The 27,671-nt window shown below is 40.4% G+C and overlaps 1 protein-coding gene across 14 annotated transcripts in view; it reads left to right on the top strand.

Annotated features, from left to right (window-relative positions):
• The window catches only part of DOCK9 (dedicator of cytokinesis 9), a 433,207-nt gene that overhangs the window by 342,482 nt on the left and 63,054 nt on the right, over positions 1-27,671 (top strand). For all 14 annotated transcript variants that reach the window (XM_073614422.1, XM_073614424.1, XM_073614413.1 and 11 more), the window contains exons 39-42: positions 20,170-20,285; positions 20,993-21,130; positions 22,260-22,442; positions 26,185-26,298. In XM_073614422.1, coding sequence (XP_073470523.1) covers positions 20,170-20,285; positions 20,993-21,130; positions 22,260-22,442; positions 26,185-26,298 — 551 coding nt within the window. The remainder of the gene's footprint in view (positions 1-20,169; positions 20,286-20,992; positions 21,131-22,259; positions 22,443-26,184; positions 26,299-27,671) is intronic.

Here is a 27,671-nt window from a genome sequence, read left to right as displayed (position 1 = left end):
ATCCTTATTAAACCTTACTCATCAAAACCAAAGTTGAAGTAATACAAGTACAAAGCAAAGTTACAGTTTAACAACTTTTATATGGCACAGTGTTCACACACGGGTCATTTTGAAAGTACATACTTTCTTTGTACATCTTTTCATTATGCTTGCAATATTTCACAGTAATGATTCCGTCATCTATTTTTTGTGATGTCATGCTTGTGGCTGTCAGAGTCTTGCTATGCCTCATGGGATTTGTAGTTCTGCAACAGCTGGAGGTCCGCTAATTGCATATTCCTGTCCTATATGTTTCAAAAATTTAAACTGAAATCATAATTTGAACACAAGAACATATTTTAAGATAATGGTCATCTGACCTTCTATTTTTATGCAAGCAAAGTTTGCAGGATTTTAAAGAACAACTTGACCTTACATTTATATTTGTTTTGCATGGGTGCAATGGCTTCATTTTTTTTTTTAAGTATTTACTTTTTTCCCTGAAGTTCTTTATCTCTTGGGGGTTTTCAGTGTTTATTTATCCCCACCAGAAGTTCTGTTTCTGTTCAATTGCTGTAGTCATTACAAAAATTTAATTCTTTTGTCTTGCTACCCTAATCGCTCCTTTACAGTACAAAATAAATGATTGGGGTAAATCGCATTGTTAAAAATAACATATCTTGATGTACTTTTGTGTAAAAGGCAGAACACGTGATAATTTTGGGCAATCTTGCGACAGAAGCCTCCAAGATGTATAAAAAATTGGTTACTGTTAAAACACGTCTACATATAAATGAAATATCCGTTTTGAGAAGAGTTGACATTAAAGGAGTGCAGGCAAAGCTCATGTGGCTGTACTTCTGTGGATCACAAGAGTGCAGTTCGTTCTCCACTCCTGTGACCTGTTTTCTACAGACAGCGGGCTGACTTCACAGAGCCGGTCCAGGTTTGGGAAAGAATATGGTCAGGATTGGCCCACAACCCTGGGCTAGCACCTGGCTCAACCTCTCAGCAAGCCGCTGAGAGCCTGAGCCAGCCACTCCCATCCCCTCCACAGCCCAGTGCTTCATTCAGTGTGAGGGGGGCAGAGCGGACAGCGGTGACTGACAGTCACCAGCTCTCTGCTCACGGAGCTCTGAGAACGGATCGAATGGCAGTGTTTGATCACTCAGTTCTCAGTCTTCGAGCCGGTGGGGGACAGATGCAGCATTGGACTGATGCTGCATCCACCTATGAAAAGTATGATTTTAATAAGAAAACAAAACAAAAAAATCCCATACTTCTCTTTTTTTTAAAAAACCAAGTATATATTTTTTGTAATAAAGAAAAACTATTATAATTTATAATGGTTTATTTTGGATGCTTATTAAGTGTGTACATCTTTAAAACTGTTTGATAGTCAATTTGTTTATTGTGTGTATATATATATACAAAAGTGAGTACACCCCTCACATTTTTGTAAATACTTTATTATAGCTTTTCATGTAACAACACTAAAGAAATGACCCTTTGCTACAATGTAAAGTAGTGAGTGTACAGCTTGTATAACAGTGTAAATTTGCTGTCCCTCAAAATAACTCAACACAAAGCCATTAATGTCTAAACCGCGATCAACAAAAGTGAGTACACCCCTAAGTAAAAATGTCCAAATTGGGCCCAATTAGCCATTTTCCCTCTCCGGTGTCATGTGACTGGGGAGCAGGTGTGGTAAATTTTGGTGTTATCACTCTCACTCTCTCATACTGGTCATGGGAAGTTCAACATGGGAGCTCATGCCAAAGAACTCTCTGAGGATGTTAAAAAATGAATTGTTGCTCTACATAAAGATGGCCTAGGCTATAAGAATATTACCAAGACACTGAAACTGAGCTGCAGCAAGGTGGCCAAGACCATACAGCGGTTTAACAGGACAGGTTCTACTCAGAACAGGCCTCACCTTGGTCGACCAAAGACGTTGAGTGCACATGCTTAGCATCATATCTAGAGGTTGTCTTTGGGAAATAGACGTATGAGCGCTGCCAGCATTGCTGCAGAGGTTGAAGTGGTGGGGGGTCAGCCTGTCAGTGCTCAGACCATACGCTGCACACTGAATCAAATTGGTCTGCATGGCTGTCGTCCCAAAAGGAGTCCTCTTCTAAAGATGATGCACAAGAAAGCTTGCACAAAGTTTACTGAAGATAAGCAAACTAAGGACATGGATTAGTGGAACAATGTCCTGTGGCCTGATGAGACCAAGATGAACTTATTTGGTTCAGATGGTGTCAAGCGTATGTGGCGACAACCAGGTGAGTACAAAGACAAGTGTGTCTAGCCCACAGTCAAGCATGGTGGTTGGAGTGTCATGGTCTGGGGCTGCATGAGTGCTGCCAGCGCTAAGGAGCTACAGTTCATTGAAGGAACCATTGAGGGAACCATGAATGCCAACATGTACTGTGACATACTGAAGCAGAGCATGATCCCCTCCCTTCGGAGACTGGACCGCAGGGCATTATTCCAACATAACAATCCCAGACACACCTCTAAGACAACCACTACCTTGCTATAGAAGCTGAGGGTAAAGATGGTGGACTGACCATGTCTCCAGATCTAAACCCTATTGAGCGTCTGTGGGGCATCCTCAAGCGGAAGGTGAAGGAGCGCAAGGTCTCTAACATCCACCAGCTTTGTGATGTCGTCATGGAGGAGTGAAAGAGGACTTCAGTGGAAACCTATGAAGCTCTGGTGAACTCCATGCCCGAGATGGTTAAGGCAGTGCTGGAAAATAATGGTGGCCACACAAAATATTGACACTTTGGGCCCAATTTGTACATTTTCACTTAGGGGTGTACTCACTTTTGTTGCCAGCGGTTTAGACATTAGTGGCTGTGTGTTGAGTTATTTTGAGGGGACAGCAAATTTACACTGGTGTAGTCCCTCGCGCTAAGTTGAGTAAACGGACTAAATCAATATCAACGTGACTAACGGATGATGAAAAAATAATAAATGTGTGTAAATAGTGATGATGTCTCTACGGACTGCAGCAAAATCGAAAGTGTTCACTTACACTCAGCAAAATGATGATAATAAAGTGATTTCGCGCTTCAAATCTATCACATCAAAGTATAATTATAAATACCATATATAAGTAAAAAGTGTTCTACAAGTGTAAATTCAGTGCAACATAATATACAGTGCTCAATATTAATGTAAATGAGTTATCATCAAAAGTGCTGATGTGCATCAATATATCAAAAAATCAAAAGTTTATATTGTGCTTCTTCCACTGGGACCATATAATGGAGGAGGGAGGTAATAATGATGTTTTTAAATTGTAGTGATCCGGTGAAACCGGGCTCTCTGGACTCTCACCTTAGATAGGATAAATATGGGCATCAAAACAGGTTCTTTATTAGATGTAGTGTGGTGCCATTTGAAGTCGTGGCCGAGAGCAGACGAAACCGGAAGTCAGTAAGGAGACGCCTCAGACGCCGCTCCTCAGCTTGTTTTTATCCTTATGCTGTTTTTAATCATTTGCAATGTAAGAGACCACCTATACTTTTAATAAATAGCAATTTTATTTAACATACTACACCATTGGAGGCCTCTCTCTCTCCCTTCCCTGTTTATTCCACCGGACTGGTGGAGCCCAGGTGGGCAACCCCCTTCTTTCCCATATCTGATAGGTGCTTTACATCAGGAGAACCGCTACACCACCAGAGAAGTCCCACCTGAATGGCACCACACTACATCTAATAAAGAACCTGTTTTGATGCCCATATTTATCCTATCTAAGGTGAGAGTCCAGAGAGCCCGGTTTCACCGGATCACTACAATTTAAAAACATCATTATTACCTCCCTCCTCCATTATATGGTCCCAGTGGAAGAAGCACAAAATAAACTTTTGATTTTTTGATATATTGATGTACTACTTCAGCACTTTTGATGATCACTCATTTACATTAATATTGAGCACTGTATATTATGTTGCACTGGATTTACACTTGTAGAACACTTTTTACTTATATATGGTATTTATAATTATACTTTGATGTGATAGATTTGAAGCGCGAAATCACTTTATTATCAGCAAATTTACACTGTTATACAAGCTGTACACTCACTACTTTTCATTGTAGCAAAGTGTCATTTCTTCAGTGTTGTCACATGAAAAGATAGAATAAAATATTTACAAAAATGTGAGGGGTGTACACTTTTGTGAGATACAGTGTGTGTGTGTGTGTGTGCAATATTTGTTTTCTAAACAATTCGTTTTTGGCAAGCAATTTTTAAAGCAGCATGGGATTTGTAAAAAGACATTATAGCTGTTCTGCTTGTTTTGAGGCACAATTTTTCCCATTGAAATTTTAGATGTTGGATGAGTCATTGCATCGTAAATCATAGGCTACTTTCATCAAAAAAGCAAAACTAAGAACCTTTAAAATGCTCCACCTGCTGGCTCAAAAGCAGTACAGTGGAACCTTGGATTACGAGCATAATCTGTTCCAGGAGTATGCTCGTAATCCAAACTACTCACATAGCAAAGCGGGTTTTCCCATTGAAGTCAATGGAAACTAAAATAATTTGTTCCGCATTGACTTCAATGGGATGCAATACCGCATGCGGCCTGAGGCGGAGGGCGCCGGAGAGCCTCGGAAATGGTCGAAAAGGCCCGAAGGGCGCTTCGGCTGACCTCGGGCAAACCTCGAAAAGACTTCCTACCCAAGATTTGCCAAGGTCAGCCGTGCTGTCCTCGGGCCTTTCCGTGCATTTCCAATCAGCTGCGATCAGCGACGCTCGGCTCGGCTACGGTGCCCCGCCACCTCCGGCCAAAAGCGCTACTGCACACCGCTTTGGCCTGAATCGTGCTCATTTTACAAGACAACACTCGCAAACCGAGTTACGATTTTCAAAAATACAGTGCTCATATTGCGAAACGCTTGTTAACCGCGTTACCCACAATCGGAGGTTCCACTCTAATCAAGATTAGAGGTCGACCGATATATCGGCCGATATTTGGTGTTTTTTTCTTAATCGGCATCGGCCGATTGTGCTGATAAAAAAGGCCGATATAACTCAGCGCGACTTGCAAATGACTTCTGAAGTCAATACAAGTTGCCTGTAATCTTCTGTGAAGCACTTCTCTCCCCTCTCTGGGCAGCCTGCCAAATCTGATAAAAAGAACCTGAATTGATACAATGTTTACACTTCTGAATAAGCTGAACTCTGTGTGTAGAAGTTCTCAGTTTAACCATTTAAAGACTAAATCTTTTCTGACATTTGTTGCTTACAAGTAAAAATCCTGTATTTTCTGCTAGAAAATCACTTAGAACCCCCAAACATTATATATTTTTTTTTTAGCAGAGACCCTAGGGAATAAAATAGCGGTTGTTGCAATATTTTATGTCACACGGTATTTGCGCAGCGGTCTTTCAAACCCAATTTTTTTTAAAAAAATACACTAATAAATTTTAAAAAAAAACTAAGCAGTAAAGTTAGCCCATTTTTTTTGTCCAAAAGTTTTGATTACCTGTTTTTGTGTATTTATTTTTAAGATATAGTTTTTTTTAATATATTTTGTGAACTGATTGGAGGTTTGTTTAATAAATGTTTAAATGTAAAAAATTTTCTGTATCACTTTAGGTTGCTTTCACACTGCAGCGGGCATGCGTTGACGGTAAAACGCTGCTAGTTTTAGCGGCGCTTTACCGTCATTTTAGCGGCGCTATTCGGCTGCTAGCGGGGAGCTTATAACCCAGCTAGCAGCCGAGGAAGGTGTTAAATGCGCCCCTGAAGCGCCGCTGCTGAAACGCTTTGCAGGCGCTTTGCAGCGGTGCGCATTCATTTCAATGGGCAGGAGTGGTGGTATACACCGCTCCAAAGATGCTGCTTGCAGGACTTTTTTTAACATCCTGCCAGCGCATCGCCTCAGTGTGAAAGTACTCCTTTCACACTGAGACTGCAGGGGAGCCGTTTTACAGGCACTTTACAGGCGCTATTTTTAGCCCAAAAGCGCCTGAAAAACGCCCCAGTGTGAAAGGGGTCTAACTGTTAAATTTGATGAGATGAAGGAAAAAAAAAATCGGTCTAATATATCGGCCCAAAAAAATCGGCATCACATATCGGCCATCGGCCACCGAGATTTCTAAATATGGGCATCGGCCAGAGAAAAACCCATATCGGTCGACCTCTAATCAAGATATTAATATATTGTATACCTGCCTGACTAAACTACTTTTCCTGACAACCTTTTTTTTCAAATATTGTGTGCAAACCTTATTATATGTTGTTTTGAAAAAAATATTCCGTCTAACACTAACACCATTCATTTTGGGTAGAGGGTTGTGGGAGAAAATGAATAAATATAAATATATATATACATACATACACTTGTGATAATGAAATGATGAAATCCATAATTGAAGAAAAAACACAGTCTCTTGCAATGTGCTGGGTGCTCCAAATGAATAAAGTGCTCCAAATATTTTGCAGGTGTTGTGTGCCACACTCCCCTCTTGTGACTCCACTCACCAAAAATAATGGACCCTCAGCTTTGCAGTCTGTGGGTCAGGCACACTGTTATATAGTGATCTAGTATAGATGCGATAAGCTTGGTACTTCTCGGACAACTCTCTAAATGAATGATCTTAGGGATGATCAGAGTGAATTCACCAGGCTCAAAAAATGAAAAAAAAAGAAAATGAACTAATAGTGATGTACTGCTGCAGTTTCTCATTTTTAGCACTTTAAAAACCTATATTGCGCTAGTATTTATATTTCAGTATTGTGGGAGAAAATGACTTGCCATTTAGCTTCTGTAAGGTTACTTTTGGGATCATCTTAAACAATTAATCTACTTGTCAGATTTTGACGCTGACCCACCGGTTTGGTGTGTGTTTTGAAGTGTCTGAGACAAACTTTGTCTCAATTGGAGTGCAGTCAATTAACTTTTACATTTTAGTTTAGTTTTCCAAGTGGTTTGAAAAAAAATAAAAGTCAAAGCTGGTTGTTTGCTATGGGCAACAGCCAGTTGCAATAAAATTTGTCTCTGACAATAATCCCCCCTTTGTGTACATTATATTATTTTTATACTGTGTTCATTTAAGAAGTATAGTTGATAGGCTTTACTGTTTGTGACGGTATGAAATAGGGTTAATAAAACATTTTTGATAAACACATTTGTGCATCTCATTCAGAATAGCACACCAAACTAGGTCTCGTTGGTCAATTGCAGTTATTATCAAATGTAAAAACTAAAAGGGACAGTTCACAGGTAAAGCTTGTTTAGTACTATGTGATATAATAACTTATGCCTATGATCTGAACATATAACATTTTAGCACATTAGGGTAGAATGAAAAAAATCATATGCTTCGTTACAGGAAAGTATGCATACAGTCAGGTCCATAGGATTTGAAATGAAATGATGTACTTTAACTGCAGACTTTCAGCTTTAATTTGAGGGTATTTACATCCAAATCAGGTGAACGGTGTAGGAATTACAACAGTTTGTATATGTGCCTCCCACTTTTTAAGGGACCAAAAGTAATGGGACAGATTAACAATCATCCATCAAACTTTCACTTTTTAATACTTGGTTGCAAATCCTTTGCAGTCAATTACAGCCTGAAGTCTGGAATGCATAGACATCACCAAACGCTGGGTTTAATCCCTGGTGATGCTCTACCGGGCCTCTACTGCAATTGTCTTCATTTCCTGCTTGTTCTTGGGGCATTTTCCCTTCAGTTTTTTCTTCAGCAAGTGAAATGCATGCTCAGATTCAGGTCAGGTGATTGACTTGGCCATTGCATAACATTCCACTTCTTTCCCTTAAAAAACTCATTGGTTGCTTTCGCAGTATGCTTCGGGTCATTGTCCATCTGCACTGTGAAGCGCTGTCCAGTGAGTTCTGAAGCATTTTGCTGAATATGAGCAGATAATATTGCCCGAAACACTTCAGAATTCATCCTGCTGCTTTTGTCAGCAGTCACATCATCAATAAATACAAGAGAACCAGTTCCATTGGCAGCCATACATGCCCACGCCATGACACTACCACCACCATGCTTCACTGATGAGGTGGTATGCTTTGGATCATGAGCAGTTCCTTTCCTTCTCCATACTCTTCTCTTCCCATCACTCTGGTACAAGTTGATCTTGGTCTCATCTGTCCATAGGATGTTGTTACAGAACTGTGAAGGCTTTTTTAGATGTTGTTTGGCAAACTCTAATCTGGCCTTCCTGTTTTTGAGGCTCACCAATGGTTTACATCTTGTGGTGAACCCTCTGTATTCCCTCTGGTGAAGTCTTCTCTTGCCTGTTGACTTTGACACAAATACACCTACCTCCTGGAGAGTGTTCTTGATCTGGCCAACTGTTGTGAAGGGTGTTTTCTTCACCAGGGAAAGAATTCTTCGGTCATCCACCACAGTTGTATTCCGTGGTCCTCCGGGTCTTTTGGTGTTGCTGAGCTCACCGGTGCGTTCTTTCTTTTTAAGGATGTTCCAAACAGTTGATTTGGCCACACCTAATGTTTTTGCTATCTCTCTGATGGGTTTGTTTTGTTTTTTCAGCCTAATGATGGCTTGCTTCACTGATAGTGACAGCTCTTTGGATCTCATATTGAGAGTTGACAGCAACAGATTCCAAATGCAAATGACACACTTGAAATGAACTCTGGAAATCTGCTCCTTCTAAATAGGATAATGAGGCAATAACACACACCTGGCCATGGAACAGCTGAGCAGCCAATTGTCCCATTACTTTTGGTCCCTTAAAAAGTGGGAGGCACATATACAAACTGTTGTAATTCCTACACCGTTCACCTGATTTGGATGTAAATACCCTCAAATTAAAGCTGAAAGTCTGCAGTTAAAGCACATCTTGTTAGTTTCATTTCAAATCCATTGTGGTGGTGTATACAGACAAAAAGATTAGAATTGTGTCGATGTCCCAATATTTATGGATCTGACTGTAAATCCTATAAGGTCACTTGGGGAAGAAACCATTTTGGGAAGTTCTGTGTATGCAATCATTAAACTCTTGCTGCAGCACATTTATTGCTGTTGGGTGCCGGCCCCAGGCACCGCGGTGTACTTTCTGATTTAGGGGCGCACACCCCCTGCTGACCTGTGCAGCAGGTTAGGCACACAGTTAAGCCCTTGATTTCCCTCTTGATCACTCCTGTCACCCAGCCAGTGCCATTAGTACAGTGTTAGTGTACAGTATTATCACTGTATTAGTGTCACTAGCGACACTAGTGTCCCTCCCAGCCATTGTCAGTTAGCGCTAGATTGCTCGCCACACTATTAGTCACACTAGAACTTGCTGATCACCTCCATTACAAGTAGAGTCTGTATGGATCAGTATCTTGGTCACGATCATAACTATACGCTGTAAAGCAATGCGCAACTGTTGACACTAGATAAATCCTGTATAATAATAGTGTCCACAATAGTAGTGTCCCCAAAAACACAGTTTGGTTTTTACCAAAGACATGTAGCAGAATACATTTTATAATAGAAAGTAGAAAAACTTTTTTTTTTTTTTTTTTTTTTTTTTTTTTTTTTTTTCTTTTCCAAAAAAGCCCATTGTTGATCAAATTATACCAAAAGAAAGCTCAATTTCTGTGAAAAAATGACATAAATTTAATTTGCTTACAGTGCTGCGTGACTGTGCAATTGCCAGTTAAAGTAGCGCAGTGCTGAATAGCAAAATTTAGAATATTCATGAAAAAAGACCATCTGTAAGTCATGTACTGGAATCCTATGCCTCATCCCAAAATGCAGAGAGAGAGAGAAAAAAGGGGGTGCCCTAGGGATTTTGTGGGCAAGGAAAAATACCAGATACAGAGTAAAATATATATATATAACAATTTTATTGAGTACAAAACTATATATACACAAAAAATGTCGCATTGCACAGGCACAAAATGAAAATAAACTTCATAAGAGATGTATAGATGGCATGGGAGGCACAGATGAGCAGTGCAACAGCAAAATGAATGTATAAAATGTAGTGCATGAACTGCCAAAGTTTCAGAGGTAAGGTGAGATTCAAATAAATGCATCATGCCAAGTAAAAACACACATGAAACAAATGAGCAGAAAATCATACAGGTATTAAACAAGGAGGAGTGAAAGTGTAAGTGGATAAATCTTGTAAAGCAAAAGCAGAGCTTCTCTCTTCATTCCATGATGCTGTGCTATCCCAGAATGTGCAGCCTGTGTTTTAAAATACACTTTATATGGGAGCAAGGCACTGGAGGTACACACCCAATGGCGTGAATAACATCCAATGCCTACAGTGAGTGGACACCAGATGACTGGAGGCCCCATCAAGGGGTAAGTCATTTCAGCACCTGTGCTCAAAATGTGCATAGGAAAAACATCAACCAGATGATCCCCTGACACAAACGGTATTCTGTGTCACCTCGCACCTACGGTGTGATGACATCGGATGTCGCGAGGTCACTGACACGCTAAAGTGGGCAATATGTCCTGGTAAGATGGAAAGAGAACCCATACTGCGCGTTCCCTGAACAGGCGGAACGCAGATCCGAGCACCTGCAGTGGGACAAGCCCAAAGTATGCCCCAGGATGCAAATGCACCAAGGGGCCTATGCGTGCCGGGGAGAACCTGCAGATGCGGCAATCATGATTGTAATACATTTAATAATGACAAAGATGAGGGGATGCCTGAAATGGAGAGAAAGCAGCAATTAGTGCACATACATTAAATCATGGGTCTCAAACTGGCAGCCCTCCAGCTGTTGCGAAACAGCTGAAGTTAAGGCTGACCGTTACAAGCATGACTCCCACAGGCAGAGGCATGATGGGACTTGTAGTTTCGCAACAGCTGGAGGGCTGCCAGTTTGAAAAATGCATCAAAATGGAGGACAGGATCTAACTGAAAATATATAAAAATATCAGCAGTTAGCGGGGCAGGAGAAAGGGGAAAAAGAGCCAAAAGGGCAGGGGGGCCCCAACGTGGACCTGTATATCATAGGCTAAAGCTAAAGAATAGCCACATGGTGGGTTAGATATGTAACAAAATATTCAACAAAATACACAGAGAGCATTGTAAATCACACGAGTCTCTCAAAACCACTGGATGAGAAGCCATATAAAAAAAGATTTGAAGTTAAAGGCTTCATTCAAACCCGGTGGCAAGATGGCATTTAAATTGGATACCCATCGTAGCTCCCGTTGTTAGGAGGAGCTTGTTAAAATCTCCTCCCCGTGGATTCGAATGTACTAGACAGTACACAACACTAAAACAGATACTTTGGGGAAAAAGGCCACTGTGGACCTGTGCATGTCTCCCCAGTGGTAAATTGGGGTTGCTGGTCTACATAGCCATGATGTGGCGGTAAATTCTTTGCTATAGCTTTTGAATCGTTTTACCTATGTAGTAACAGCCGCAACCACATTGCAAGAGATATACCACTCCCATTGTTTGGCAGTTTGCAAAATGTTTGGGATTGAATCTCCAACCATTGGGTAATTGTATAATCTTGCATGTGTCCATATAACGACAGTATGCACTGGAACCACATGGAAAAGTGCCAAAAAGTTTGCATGGGTCACCCCGTGTGTGACCTCTAAATTTGCTTTAGATCAAAATATCTCCCATAGATGTAGCTTGTCTGTAACTAGGGGAGATGCTGGGACATAGGGACCTATACTGGGATCTAAGGTTAGCAGGTGCCATTATTTACTAAGAATTTGTACCCGCAGTAGATTTACGGTAACGCTTGCAGGATAACAGAATTTTTGTAAATTTCAATGTCTAGAATTGTAATCCTAGAACTACTTGATGTCTTAATAAATTTAAGATTAAACTTGTTATGGTTCAAGGTCGCTAAACATTCATCAAGTAAGTCCGCTGGACTGTCTCAAAGGATGAATACGTTATCCATGTACCTGCGCCACATAAGAATGTGGCACAGGTACATAGAGAAGCCCTTATCCCCAAATAGTCCACTCCCATGCCCCCAGGTACAGGTTGGCGTATACAAGAAGAGCAGCGTTGGATATAAATAAACATTGAAAAGAATACTGTGCTAGGTGCAAATAAACACTAAAAATGGAAATAAATACAAATGAAAAAAGCAAAATAAAAAACTGTGCACAATAATTCACTTAAATATTGTCCGTGGGTGTTCCCAATATAGTGAAAGCTGAAGTATAAATAAGACGTGCTTGTTCATTTATATAGTGTCCATAGAGACATGTGGGAAAATCGCTATTGGATATATGACTTCCACCGCTGTTAAACCCGTCACCACAGAGAGATTAAAGGCTTACCAGACAGCCCTTAAAGAAAGGCATGAAACGACCTCCACTTTAGATGTTATCCCTTCTGTGGATGGGTCCTGTTCGAAAGTGCTAGGTGGATAATCTCAGATTGTCATCCATGGAGGAGAGCCATTCCCAGCGATGTTTGATATCCAAAAAAGGAAAAAGAAATGCTCCGATAGTGTAGTAGAGTTTAAGGTTCCTTTATTAAAATTGCCATGCAGGCATTCAATACACAAAAATCCTTGCAAAGAGTGTTTAAAATCAGCTCCGGTGAAAACGAAAGTTCGCGCATGCGCAGTCCGTGCGTGCGTGTCTACCCTACGGCTGTTTAGTCAGAAATTACATCATCAGGGGCACGCCTACACGTCCGCGCATGCGCTTTAAGTACCCGAGCGGCGAAGCGAAGGGGTTCAGCCATTAGTCACATAATTACCGGAGTTTTAAAACAGCTGAAGCATCAACAAAGGTATTGTTGCTCATTTGAATGCTCTTTAGCATAAACTTTACCCAGTGCCATCTTGTGGACAACTAGGATATTGCTTCAGGAATAAGTTAAATTCAGTATTTTAAACCTAATGAGATAAAGAAATATATAAAAAATGGCTGAAGGACGATTCGCATCACCCTTCAAGATAAAAAACATTTCTAATTACACAATCCTCTAATAAAAAAGGGGAGAGGGAAAAATTCCTCTCCAAAAAATTAAAAATTCAAGTAATATAACAAAACAAGAATATATATATAATACAAAATAATTTGCTAGAAATTATGACATTATAGCAGAATGGAAAAATCTTCTAAATATAAAGTGATCGCCCTTAGACAAGACTTATTTCAATTAAACGGGTGATTGAAAAAACTAATGATCCAAATAGTAAAAATTGGGATCATACTCTGTATAAAGAAATTCAAAACGAGAAGTTTTGTTAGCCAAAGAATGTGGAGGGGACACCAAAAAGGCGGAGTCAAAAACCATCAACTATTATTAATAAAACAGTTGATGTCCCACTCCACATTCAGACCCATAGGAACATGACAGCCCAATTTGTATATCCAGTTGGTCTCACTTCTAGATATACTACGTTTACCGTTACTGCCTCGCCAGTGTGGTATGTATTTTTCGAGGGCAAAAAACGTGGTACCAGTGGGATCCCTTTTATGTTTAAGGTCATAGTGTTTTGAGACATTATGTTTATCAAAACCCCTTCGGATGTTGGCAACATGCTCCCCAAGCCTCACCTGTAACTTTCTAGTAGTGCGTCCCACATATTCCAACCCGCAAGGGCATCTTAAAAGGTACACTACGCACTTTGTAGTACAGGTAATAAAAGATTTAATTGGATATGTAGTACCTGTTCCTGTAGATGTGAATTCGGTTAATCTTCTCCCCCTAAAGGCATTGATGCTACAGATTTGACACTTTTTGCAGGGATAGAAAGGGAGGATTTTGGTTTAGCGGTTTTAACCACCTACTCTAGCCAGCATTGGGCCATAAAACGCATAATAAAAAGACACTGGCCTGTCATTAAGAACGACAGGATCCTGGAGCCGCTATTGGCAGAAAAACTTTGTGTGCTTTTTAGGGGTGCCTCAAACCTTAGGCACTTCATAGCACCTAATGTTCCAGACCCACCAGTAAGACCCTCCTTCTTTGGTGATCTAAAGGGTTTCTATCCCTGCAAAAAGTGTCAAATCTGTAGCATCAATGCCTTTAGGGGGAGAAGACACATGTGTGGTATAGAACTATACAAGGCTTCCACATGTATGGTACCAGTATAGAGTCCCCAGACACATGTGTGCCCTCCATTTGCAGGAGATGAATGGTGTCACGAACATGAGAGGGTAGAGCGGTAACAAAGGGTCTCAGATATTCGTCCACAACTCTGGACAGATTTTTGGTAATGGCGCCAATGAATCCCTGTCATTCTTGTGGATTTTAGGGAGAGAGTAAAAGGTCGCTGTTTTGGAAAAAGTAGTTCTAACAAAATTCCATAACTGTTTTGAGATGATATGGTTATAATATGCACTGCCAACAAGCAAATAAAAATTCCTTGTTGAAAGTGTCAATGGTCGCTGCCTTTATTGAACGATACCAATTGGCATTGCTCAAAATTTTAGTACACATTAGTTTATCTCTCATTGTCCATAAGTACAATGTTTCTTCCTTTGTCGTAAGGTTTTATAGTTATTTTATGATTACTGGACAAAGCTTTTAGGCCACATTTTTGCTCATAGTGAGGTTATTAGAGTATTTAGACGAAATTTCTAAAACTCTAATTTCTTGACAAGTTAATTTTAGAAAGGTAGCAATACCATGGTTGAAACTAGAGGCTGGGTATATGTTGGACTTTTTCTTTGGTGGTATTGATCAAATCTGTTAGATCACTATCTTCCAATAGAGCTAGTAAATTAGCTAAAGCTTGTCGCTCACTAGCAGTATGTCATACCTCAGGCCCGGATTTATTTTTATCATACATGCTTCTAAGCAGAAGCTTGCGTGTATAGAGATGCAAATATTTGATGACCTAAAATTTGTCTAACTTCTGGTCAAAGCAAAAGGTAAGACCCTTCGATAGAACATTAGTTTCATCCAATGTAAGGGGGTGAGATGATAAATTGACTACATTAAGTTGTGGTGGAGACTAATAGTCCACATCTATGTTAGTATTGGAACTGTTGCCGCTGGGGAATTTCCCTGTTTTTTTTGGAAAAAAATATGTTTGGAATTTTGGGTGTGGGGAAAAAAAGACGAGACTCCGAGCCCAGCACCTGTGGGAACCACAGAGTGCAGGCTTGGCGGATCATCTCGTACTAAAGGTGGCCTTCCTTCAGAATTACCCAGAGGAGTGCCCATGATGTGCTCAGACGATTGGCTAGTTGGGACATTCTTCAAAGGATTCTTGCCGTACCGACGTCTCTTGGGTCGTCTAGTACGTCTAGATTGTTTGCAAGGGAAGTGAGACGGATTAGAAGAGACAGACAAGATGTCCGATATATCTGATTGTACCGATGACTGTTTGGATCCCCATTGGGCCCCTCTTCCATTGGATCTCTGTTGCCACTTGTAAGCTCTTCCCTCTTGAAAAGCCTGCCTTTCTCTTAAAACAATTCTTTCCAAAAAGGAAAACAAATTTTTATTGAAGGCCTCAACATGGGCCTTCAGTTTTTCATTTAGTTCCAAGAAGGACAAATGATATTTTAGTGGCGTTATTTGTAAGTATAATTGATCTATATTTTTATTAATCTTGATTAAATGCTTCTGATATTCCTGTATTACAAGACTCATCATCTTATTAGCGCACAGTTTGAGTTTATTATCCCAAACAGTTTTAAATGCTGGGTATATATTTTCAAACAAAGTAAAAATCTGTATACAAAGTCCCTGAGGATTAAGGTCCCCTTTGATGAATTCCTCAGTTTTTTTTGTTTTTTTTTGTGCCAATACACAAGTGATTTCTTCTCCAGCCATTTGGTTAGGCCAAAGAACAAAGACTCTTTTTGGCCATACTCATTTTGGAAATTGGTCACAAAATCATCCCATGCCTGTCCCTGATAGTCAGCCATGCTGCAAGGCCCTGACTTTGCTTGAAGACTAGCTGATGGACTAGAGAGGGGACTGGTTGCAAGTATCTTCTACCAGTTAAATGGAGAATATTAATGAAAAAAGACAATCTGTAAGTCATGTACTGGAATCCTATGCCTCATCCCAAAATGCAGAGATAAAAAAGTAGGGATATAAATCTAGTCTACTGAAAAGAAAGATACTAAAATAAAGGAGGCATTTCCGGCTTGCATATGTTGTCATGAATTTAATGCAAGTGGTAAAATTGCTCTGGGAATTAAGACAGCCTTAAATGATTTAAGTGTAGTGAGGGTGTTAAGAACAGTTGTTAATAGAGAGAGATTTTTAATAAGTCAAATATATTGGCTTTGACAGTTGTACAAATATATTGCCCTTTATCAAACGTTCCAAGTATAAGTACTGCGTCAGTAAACAAATCTGCGCATTTGGGGGAAAAATTCCAGGGAAAAATTGAGAGAAAATCCAGATTCAGAAACAGATAGCTGTTCAAAACTGCACACTTGTTTCCAGTGTTGAATCTCGGCTTGTGCATTAAAAAGTATTTCAAAAGTCCAAAAGCCATACAGTGCCTTGAAAAAGTATTCACACCCCTTGAAATTTTCCACATTTTGTCATGTTAGAACCAAAAGTGTAAATGTATTTTATGGGGATTTTATGTGATAGACCAGGGGTAGTGAATTTAAATTCAAAGCGGTCCAGTAACTAAATTTTTCCGACCGAGTTCCGAAGTCTGTGCCATGAAAGATTGTACACGTCGTCTCTCCTTTTGTGGCGCAAGGCGCATTCTGGTGCTTTTCTTACTGTTTCCCCCACACACGCTGGTAATACTCTGTAAATGTAAATGTCCCCAATTGTGTTCCCCCTTACATCAGGTGCCCCTAAGAGCGTAATTCATTACATTGGGTGCCCCCATCAGACTACCCCCATAAATCAGTTGCCACCACCAGAGTATGCCCTTATATCAGGTATTCCCTTCATTGTTCCCCCTTACATCAGGTGTCCCCATCACAGTCCCACTTTACGTCAGGTGTCCCCATCAGAGTGCCACTTTAATCAGGTGTCCTCATCAGTGCCATCTTACATCAGGTGTCCCAATCAGTGCCCCTTTACATCAGGTGTCACCATTACAGTGCAACATTGAGAGTGCCCCCTTAACCTAATATGCGCACATTGGCTTGAATAAAATGTGCCCATCAGAATGCACCTTTAACATAAAATGTGCCCATCAGGGTGAACCTTAACATAAAATAAGGGGCACGCTGATGAGCACATTTTATGTTAAGGGGCACTCTGATGAGCACAACAAAACGTGCCCATCAGCGTACACCTTACAAAAGAATACCCATCAGTGTGCACCTTTAGGGCAGAAGTCAGCACATTCAGCGAGCTGCAGGGGGGCAGAATCTGTGAGATATACCTCGCAAGTGAGAGCCGGGAGCCAAGGGCAGTAGGGGGGCACGTGACGTCATGCCCAGCTGGGAGTGAGAGCCGCGTTCAGGAGCAGGAGGTGGGGCGCAAACACGCTATGTCACTGGTTGCTGGAAAACCCGTGGTCCCAGCAAACCAATGACACTGGCGGCCTGGGCAGGAGCATCTGCGCGGGCCTTCGTTTAGTGACGGCTGTGATAGTCCAACACAAAGTGGCACATAATTGTGAAGTGGAAGGAAAATGATAAATGTGTTCATTTTTTTTTTTTTTTTACAAATATCTGAAAAGTGTAGCGTGAATTTGTATTCAACCCCCTTTACTCTGATACACCTAACTAAAATCTAGTGGAACCGATTCCCTTCAGAAGTCACCTATTTAGTAAAGAGTCCACCTGTGTGTAATTTAATCTTTGCATACATACAGCTGTTCTGTGAAGCCCTTAGAGGTTTGTTAGAGAACCTTAGTGAGTAAACAGCATCATGAAGGCCAAGGAACACACCAGAAAGGTCAGGGATAAAGTTGTGGAGAAGTTTAAAGCAGGGTTAGATTATAAAATAGTACCCCAAGCTTTGAACATCTCATAGAGCACTGTTCAATCCATCATCCGAAAATGGAAAGAGTATGGCACAACTGAAAACCTACCAAGACATGGCCATCCCCCTGATGGGCGGAGCAAGGAGAGCATTAATCAGAGAAGCAGCCAAGAGGCCCATGGTAACTCTGGAGGAGCTGTAGGGATCCACAGCTCAGGTAGGAGAATCTGTCTACAGGACAACTTATAATCGTGCACTCTACAAATCTGGGCTTTATGAAAGAGTGGCAAGAAGAAAGCCATTGTTGAAAGAAAGCCATAAGAAGTCCCGTTTGTGAGAAGCCATGTGGACAACACAGCAAATGTGTGGAAGAAGGTGCTCCGGTCAGATGAGACCAAAATTGATCTTTTTGGCCTAAAAGCAAAGCGCTATGTGTGGCGGAACACACCATCCCCACCGTGAAACATGGTGGTGGCAGCATGTTTTGGGGATGCTTTTCTTCAGCAGAGACAGGGAAGATTGTCAGAGTTGATGGGAAGATGGATAGAGCCAAATACAGGGCAATCCTAGAAGAAAGCCTGTTCGAGTCTACAAATGACTTGAGACTGGGGCGGAGGTTCACCTTTCAGCAGGACACAAACAGCCAGAGCTACAATGGAATGGTTTAGATCAGGGGTCTCAAACTGGCGGCCCTCCAGCTGTTGCGAAACTACAATTCCCATGAGGCATTGCAAGGCTGACAGTTACAAGCATGACTCCCACAGGCAGAGGCATGATGGGACTTGTAGTTTTGCAGCAGCTGGAGGGCCGCCAGTTTGAGACCCCTGGTTTAGATGAATGCATATCAATGTGTTATAATGGCCCAGTTAAAGTCCAGACCTAAATCCAATTGAGAATCTGTGATAAGACTTGAAAATTGCTGTTCACGGACGCTCTCCATCCAATCTGACAGAGCTTGAGCTAATTTGAAAAGAAGAATGGGTAAACGTTATTCTCTAGATGTGCAAAGCTGGTAGACCTACCCAAAAAGACTTTCATCTGTAATTGAAGCAAAAGGTGGTTCTTCAAAGTATTGACTCGGGGACTGAATACAAATGCATGCCACACTTTTCAGATCTTTTATTTGTAAAATATTTTGAAAATCATTTTTCTTCCACTTCACTATTATGTGCCACGTTGTGTTGGTCTATCACATGAAATCCTAATAAAATACTTTTAGGTTTTTGGTTGTAACATGACGAAATGTGGAAATGTTCAAGGGGTGTGATTACTTTTTCAAAGCACTGTATGTGAATGCATATCTGTGAATGGAGAGCATTACTAAACAAAAGGAAAACCCCTTTTAGGAAAAAGAATGTCAAACGGTTACAAAGAGGAGCAGGGTAAAGCTCAAACCAGTTGCAATAACATTCAGGCTTGTGCTGTCCTCCATTCAATAGACCTGTGTCACTCTGATGCAGAGTGCCACCTCTCTATTATAAGATGGTCTGAATGTACTATGTAGCAAATTAATTTTCCAAGATGCCATCTACCAACAGATCACAACCAGGGGAGAAAACACTTCAAATAAACTCAAATTTTAGGTAAAATCACATACAAATTACCAGTTAAAATACCCGCAAAACTATAAGCAAGCAATAAGGCATCCAGCAATGATACTGCTATGATGACCTATCACAGACACTGAAATACCCTACTTTTTATATTATTGCACTGCTATTGAATTTCAGGGGAAAATCTCCACACATTTATTTTTTTTTTAATCTGAAGCATAAAAAGCTGATGGGTTTTAGTAACAGAGTAATTTAATTGGGAAAGCTTTAAGTACGTTTTTGTATTTTCACCTACAGTATATATTTTTTTCCTCGTAAGATAAGGCCTCATTTGTGCACTTAGTATGGCTTTATGGGATTCACATTAGAAGCATACTTTTTAACTGTGAGCAGATGGCTATCTTATTTGTTTCACTGTATGAGAAATTCATTCCTTTCTTTATCTTGATATTTTGGCACAATCTCTTCCAGATGGTTTTCAAACGTAAATGTAGGAAGCATAAGTAACTGCACGTTTGTTTCACTTGATGTGTAAATTTGAGTTTGTCATCTATTTACATCTTGATGTAGCAGACAAAAAAATCACTTTTCTTGACCAGCTACGCTTTCGTTTCCTATCTATGGTAGTGATTTGAATGTACTCTTCAAATTTTTAAACCTAACATTTTTTTTTTTTTGCAAGTGCATTCCACAAAAATATAACCTAGAAAACATCTGCACTGTTGTTGATATTTTGGAAGATGTGCTGTTTTTTTTTTTTTTTTTTTTAATTTGCTCTTCATAATTTTAATAACTGCTTCTTCATTTCTGTAGGTTATGGTCACTCAGATGCCGACATTCTACACCAGTCATTACTTGAAGCCAACATAGCTACTGAAGTATGCCTTACTATCCTGGACACATTGTCCCTGTTTACCATGGCGTTTAAGGTTTGTGTTCCTTTTTTAACAGTTCTTTTTGAGCTGTTTTTAAACATTCATGTTAGCACATGTATTAGAGCTGCACAATTAAGCGTTAAAATCGTGAGAGGGAAAAAAATTGCAATCTCGATTCTTAACAAAGCATTTTCCTGATTTCTAAAAAAACAGGCAGTCTGCCAAGTATCACAACATTTCTCAGCCCTGAGCTAACTATAAACATTGTAATGTTTTGTTCTTTAGATCAAAGAAATGAACTTCGGTCTGTAAATGAGGGAACTTTAACCACTTAGACTAAACCTTTTTCTGACACTTGTTGGTTTCATGTTAAAATCATTATTTTTTGCTAGAAAATTACTTAGAACCCCCAAACATATATATATTTTTTTAGCAGAGAGCCTAGAGAATAAAATGGTTGTTGCAATACTTTGTCACACTGTATTTGCTTAGTGGTCTTTCAAATGCATTTTTTGGGGAAAAAAATACACTTTAATGAATTTTTTAAAAAAGTAAACCGTAAAATTAGCCCAATTTTGAAAGATATTACGTCACAATCGTGAAAGAATCGTGATCTTTATTCTAAGCAAAAAAATTGTGATTCTCATTTTGGCCAGAATCATGCAGCTCTAACATGTATTATTGTGATAATTAAACTAAATTGCTATGAAACTTAGAAAAATGTATTTTCTTTTTTTTTTTTTTTTTTTTGTTTTCACCAGAACCAACTATTTGCAGATCATGGGCATAACCCCTTAATGAAGAAAGTCTTTGATGTGTATCTCTGCTTTCTTCAGAAGAACCAGTCGGAGACCACGTTAAAAAATGTCTTCACCGCTTTAAGATCTTTAATTTATAAGGTTAGCATCCAGTCAGCCATATTCTAGTATTCTTGTTTGAATTGTGCAATCCTTTTGCATTGGTAATCTTTTGGTTTTATATAACACTGCAAACAGTTGACCCATGAAAGAATTGTGTATGTATTGCACTTATGATTTATAAGTGTAATATAAGCAACTCCAAATTACTGCCCTGCTCAGCACGCCATTGTTAGATGTTCTACACTAGTAAACACACCACTAACCAGCATGCATTGGTCAGTTTATCATGAATATATGAAATCTTAAAATGTGCCATACTTTGCTGGTACAATGCAGCTCTGATTATCGTTGGAAGCTTTGTGTGTATCCAAAGGCCCATATGTACTTGTACATAGAAAAAAATTAAACCAGGAAACACATGACAATACATAGTGTAGATAGAATCAGAGAAACGCAAGGTCGCATAAGCAGGTAAAGCAGCACTCTTACTAGGTTGTCGGTAGTAGAGTAGGAAGTAAGCCAGGATGGATTTTCAGAGGTGGCTAATGGCAGAATCAATAGGAAAGAATATACAAAAACATCCCAAGCTGGTGCATAAGGAGGGCCTAAATTGTATCCTTGGTAATAAGTACCTCCAGTACACTGACATGTTTCAGGGCCATGCCCCTTCTTAGAAACTCTGAGGAAGGGGCAAGACCTGAAACATGTCAGAGTAGTGGAGGTACTTAATCACCAAGAATGTAGTTTCAGTACCCCTTCTGCACCAGCTTTACCTTCGTCTTTACCTTCCTTCTCTGTTTGCTTCCTCCCCTACTGCTGACAACCTTGTGAGAATGCTCCAGCACCTTCTGGTGTTACCCGGTGTTCCTCTGGATGATTTGCCTTGATAATATGTCCTAATAAAGACCATTCATTGCAACACCCAGAGCACTCTGTTTCTGCTTTAATTATTTAATTGTAAAAAAAAAAAGAAAAACCTAGTGTAAATATTCTTGCATCAATAAGAAGCTTTTATTACCTTGTCTACATGAAGTAATCTGTGCTTGAAAGTTGGCTATAAGTGTTATCAATCTAACCCACAAAAGATTTTGGAAACATATAGTGGCTAGATGGGTAAATTGTCAGAAGATACCAATTAACACTATTCTTTATCTGCTTTGCCTATTAGTTTCCATCAACATTTTATGAAGGAAGAGCAGATATGTGCGCTGCCTTGTGTTATGAAATCCTCAAGTGTTGTAATTCCAAGCTCAGCTCCATCCGGACAGACTCCTCTCAGCTGCTCTACTTCTTAATGAGGAATAACTTTGACTACACTGGAAAGAAGTCATTTGTCAGAACACATTTACAGGTAATTAGGCTGGGGCCTGCCTGTCTTTCCATGACTCCGTGAGGCAGATGGAGCTAGGATCGAAATAGGTAACATAACAATTTATGGGAGGTTGTGTGGAATTCCAGGAGCCTGTTTAGAAGAAAATATGCTTACTACGGTAGTATTCAAGAATATGCTTTGGAAATGTTATCTTCAGGTTGCTTCTTGGGTCATTGTATCAGAACAGACATGCAGGCAATGAAGTCAACTCTGAATCTGCTTACTTGTTTCATGTCAGCAAGAAAAACAAGTGGTAGTGTCTTCTGGTTTGCTGATATATTAGTTTGTGAGGCAGAAATTGCTGTCTTTATAAAATGTAAAGGTAATCCTTCTAGTCCTAATTTCTCTTGAAGAACCTATGTAGTGGGCCTTCAGTATCTATCAAATAGGGCAGTTCTTAGACCCCATACACACTATTAGATTTTCGGCATATTTTTGTCTTCAGATTTACCAAAACCATATAATATGAGGTCAAACCTTAAGAGTTTCAATTTGTATGCAGTCAGGCAGGCCCTTGCACTACATGGTTTTGGTAAATCTGAAGACAAAAATCTTCAGAAAATCTAATGGTGTGTATGGGGCCTTCTCTCTAGCATCCTGATGATTGTAGGATGCTCACACTGCTGCTTAAATAGGGTGAGGGCAGCTTAATGTATGGCTAAACTCACAACAGTAAAATCAGTCTGTATCTGTTACATAGTTGGTGAGGTTGAAAAAAGACACAAGTCCATCAAGTCCAACCTGTGTGTGTGTGTGATTTTATGTTAATAGTACATTGTATACCCCTATATGTTTTGGTCGTTTAAGGTGCCCATCTAATAGTTTTTTTAATTATCGATGCTCCCCGCTGAAACCACTGTTTGTGGAAGAGAATTCCGCATCCTTACCGCTCTTACAGTAAAGAATCCTCTACGCAGTTTAAGCTTAAACTGCTTCTCTTCTAATTTTAGTAAATTTCCTTGCGTGGAAAAGTTTTCTCCCTATTGTGGGGTCACCAGTACGGTATTTGTACATTGACATCATATCCCCTCTGAAGTGTCTCTTCTCCAGAGAGAATAAGTTCAATGCTTGCAGTCTTTCCCCATAGCTGAGATCCTCCAATCCTTTTATTAGCTTTGTTGCCCTTCTCTGGACTCTCTGCAGTTCCAGTACATCCCTCCTGAGGACTGGTGCCCAGAACTGGACGGAATACTCTAGGTGCGGCCGGACCAGAGTCTTGTAGAGTGGGAGAATTATCATTTTATCTCTGGAGTTAATCCCCTTTTTAATTCATGCCAATATTCTGTTGACCTTGTTTGCAGCAGCCTTGCATTGCATGTAATTGCTGAGCCTGTCATCTACTAGGACCCCCAGGTCCTTTTCCATACTAGATTCCCCCAGAGGTTCACCCCTTAGCGAGTAAATTGCATTCATATTTTTGGCACCCAAATGCATTATTTTAAAATTTTCACCATTAAACCTCATTTGCCATGTAGTTGCCCACCCCATTCATTTGTTTAGATCTTCTTGCAAGGTTTCTACATCCTGCGTAGAAGTTATTGCCCTGCTTAGCTTAGTATCATCCGCAAATACTGAGATTGAGCTGTTTATCCCATCCTCCAGATCATTTACTAATAAATTAAATAGGATTGGTCCCAGGACAGAACCCTGGGGGACCCCACTTTATACACCAGACCATTCTGAGTACTTCCCATTTATCACCACCCTCTGGACTCGCCTCTGTAGCCAGTTTTCAGTCCATGTACTCACCCTTTGGTCGATGCCGACAGACCTTAATTTGTGCATTAACCGTCTATGGGGAATTGTATCGAATGCCTTTGCAAAATCCAGATACACCACATCTATAGGCCTTCCTTTATCTAGATGGCAGCTCACCTCCTCATAGAAGGTTAATAGATTGATCTGGCAAGAACGATTCTTCATGAATCCATGTTGATTACTGCTAATATGGTTTTTATTACTAAAATCTTGTGTGTATATAGTCCCTTAACATCCCCTCCAAGAACTTACAAACCTATGATGATAGGCTAACTGGCCTGTAGTTCCCATGGATCTATCTTGGCCCTTTTTTAAATATTGGTGCTACATTAGCTTTTCTCCAATCAGCTGGTACTATTCCAGTCAAACTTTCCATAAAAATTTGTAACAATGGTCTGGCTCACGTGACTGAGTTCCTTAAGGACCCTTGTGTGAAAGCCATCTGGTCCCGGTGACTTATTAATGTTAAGTTTTTCAAATCTACTTCTAGTTTTATCCCCTGTTAGCCATGAGGGTGCTTCCTGTGATGTGTTCTGAAGATAAACATTGCAGGCTTGGTTACGGAATCCCCTGTTTCCCTTGTGAGGACTGAGTAGAAGAATAAATTCAGAACCTTCGCCATCTCTCCATCTTTTGTAACCAGATTTCCTTCATCATCCTTTATTGGGCCAATATGTTCTGACTTCCTTTTCCTTTTCCTTAGCCACCGTTGATTGCACCCTTACATTTCTTGTTGCAAGTTTGAATGCTGATGATGACCCCTCAGCCTTTTATTTTTTGGCCTTCTTTGCTTTTATATGCATTTTTACAGTGGAGTTAAGTCATCCAGGACTTTTGTTAGCTCTTCTAAATGTACTTCCCATTGGGCTGCACTGGCCATCTGCAGTAAAGCATGCTTGTTGTACTGTTTGAAACCTAAGGGGTTAATCCTGCACATTGTGTAAAAGGGCTGTTTTATCCTGTCTTCTCTGATCCTCCCATTCTTTTACTGTCCCCAATCTATCTGCTAATAGTACAGAGCCTTGGTGGCACTCTGCACATGCTCAGTTTGGTGTTTATTGCTAGTTTTTTTTTCCGGGAGGGTTCATGTTATCAGCGCAGGGCCAATCGGCACTGTCCAGACACACGGTCAGGGGTCATGCAGCCTCTTAGGACAGTCAGAAAAGACTTTAACAGACACTGGTAAAAGTCATAAGACTGCTATATATTGCTGATAAGAAAGGGTATTTAGCAGTTTATATTTACTAAAATAAATTCATTTCCATGTACTCTGGGGGACCAGATCTAGTGAATGCAGGATCTTGGATTTAGTAACACTTTAAGGTTCATGAGTGTCATCTTTCAGTAGTAGAATGTTGGTCTAATTAAGACAGAAGTAAAAATCTGTCCCAGTTGGTAAACCAAGTTATAAAATACTATAATGCCCTTGTAAAATAAGTGTACTTCCATAGTGATCCTGTGCTTGGCCCACAAAGGTAGTAACGGAGTCACTTTAATTCCCCCTTTCCAGCAACAAATACTCACTTTCCTTCACTCTACTGCTGCTCCAGTCAGCTGCCAGGAGCAGCAAAAGCCACATTTGGTAAGCTACGAGTTTCTATTTGCATACTCTGGACTCTCCCCATGTGATAGTGCAGTTGCTTTAATATTTCAATTTCAAACCTTTCCCAGCGGGGATCTAATGGAATAGGGTATTCTGCCTCTGTGGTTGGGCAAACCCAGGGAGCTGTGCAGGAAGGTGTGTGCCAAACAAGGAACTTTCAGGTTTGTAGTAGATGTGTGTTTTGTTATAAAGATTGTAAGCTCTAACGAGCAGGGCCCTCTGATTCTTCCTGTATTGAATTGTATTGTACTTGTACTGTCCTCCCTAATGTTGTAAAGCGCTGCGTAAACTGTTGGCGCTATATAAATACTGTATAATAATAATAATACATTTCAGCTCTCTATGGACCATATCTTCTAGGTGATCATATCAGTAAGCCAGCTTATAGCAGATGTGGTTGGAATTGGAGGCACAAGATTCCAGCAGTCTCTGTCCATCATCAACAACTGTGCAAACAGTGACCGGCTCATAAAGGTTGGTATTTTCTAATATGCTGACAAAAATGCAAAGTGTATATCATATAAAGGTAATTTCCCAGTAAATAGTGCTATTCAGACAACACAATTTGTTTTGTTTAACTCTTCTCGCAGAATGTTTTGGTGGAAAAAGGTGGAATTACTCAATATTAGGTGGTGGTTATATAAAGTTATGGCTGATCGGTGTATACTATATTATGGGACAGGTGACTGGTATGTCGCAATCTGGGCTTGCTGCTGACCCACTATTCCAGAGCATCAAACAGAGTGCATCGCAGAGGGACTACTTGTAACGTTGGAGCTGTAGTAGGGAGCAAGAGCCACATAAGCAGATGCCTCCTCTGTAGTGCTGGCTCCTGTCCTATGTGGAAGTGATACCAACTGCACTCCACCTCTTATCCTGGCTAGCGATCTCCAGAGTGGAATCAGCAGCAGGAGAGATCAGCAGGTCAGTGTGAAGCAATACACTGGACATAATAGTATAAGATTGCTTTCACACTGATGCGCTGCAGTTTACCCAAACCATGGGTGCAGTGCAGTATACCTGCAGCTTTTCAGCGGGTTTGCTTTGCTTAGCCATAGACTTCTATTATATTCTGCGGGTTAGGTGCACTTTCTGAAAGCGCACCAAAACTCCTAAAAACAGGAGGTTTGGTGTGTTTTCAGAAAGTGCAGGATAAAATGGAAGTCTATGGCAGCTAACCAAAGAAAGTTGCAGATGCACTGTGCTGCACCCGTGGTGCAGGTACACTGCAGTATATCAATGTGAAAGCTGCCTTATTGGGGGCTCAGAACAGAAAGGATTAATTTACATTTGCAGTTTGGGGGGGTGGTAAAACCCCATAGTTAAGACATGCTTTTATCACCTTGTCATGTTTGGTGGGTGTAGCACCTGCCAAGCATAACCCATTCAAGTGAATGAGGCCACTCTGCAAGTGCCCTGCAACATTGTGCAGTACAGCAAACAAGAAGTTAGAGCTAGCAGTGTTGTGTTGCTTTTTCACCACCCGGTTTAACTCCATGCAGCATTGTGTATACCTTTTGGCTGCTTCCTCAGCATCTGAAGGAGGTAGGGATCAGGGGTGGTAAAACCATTACTCATCTGCAGGGTTTTACCATCCCCCAACTTTAGGTACTGTATAAACGAGCCCTAAGAGTACCGCTGCCAAATGCAACTAAAGGCTCATTCACAAGTGCAGCAGGCACTACTGCTCCTCTAAAAAGAACGTATGTTGCCTCCTCACCACCCAATTTAAACCCATGATTGCAGTGCAATGCACGCAATTGGGACACTGTAGTACAGCAATAAGAGTTTTAAATCGAGTGTGAGGAGGCTGCACTGTCCAGTGATCTTTGACGTCTCCCATGTTC

The sequence above is a fragment of the Aquarana catesbeiana genome, linkage group LG02 (assembly GCF_042186555.1).
Source record: "Aquarana catesbeiana isolate 2022-GZ linkage group LG02, ASM4218655v1, whole genome shotgun sequence".
Classification (NCBI taxonomy): Eukaryota; Metazoa; Chordata; class Amphibia; order Anura; family Ranidae; genus Aquarana; species Aquarana catesbeiana.
This window is presented reverse-complemented; position numbering and strand designations above follow the sequence as displayed.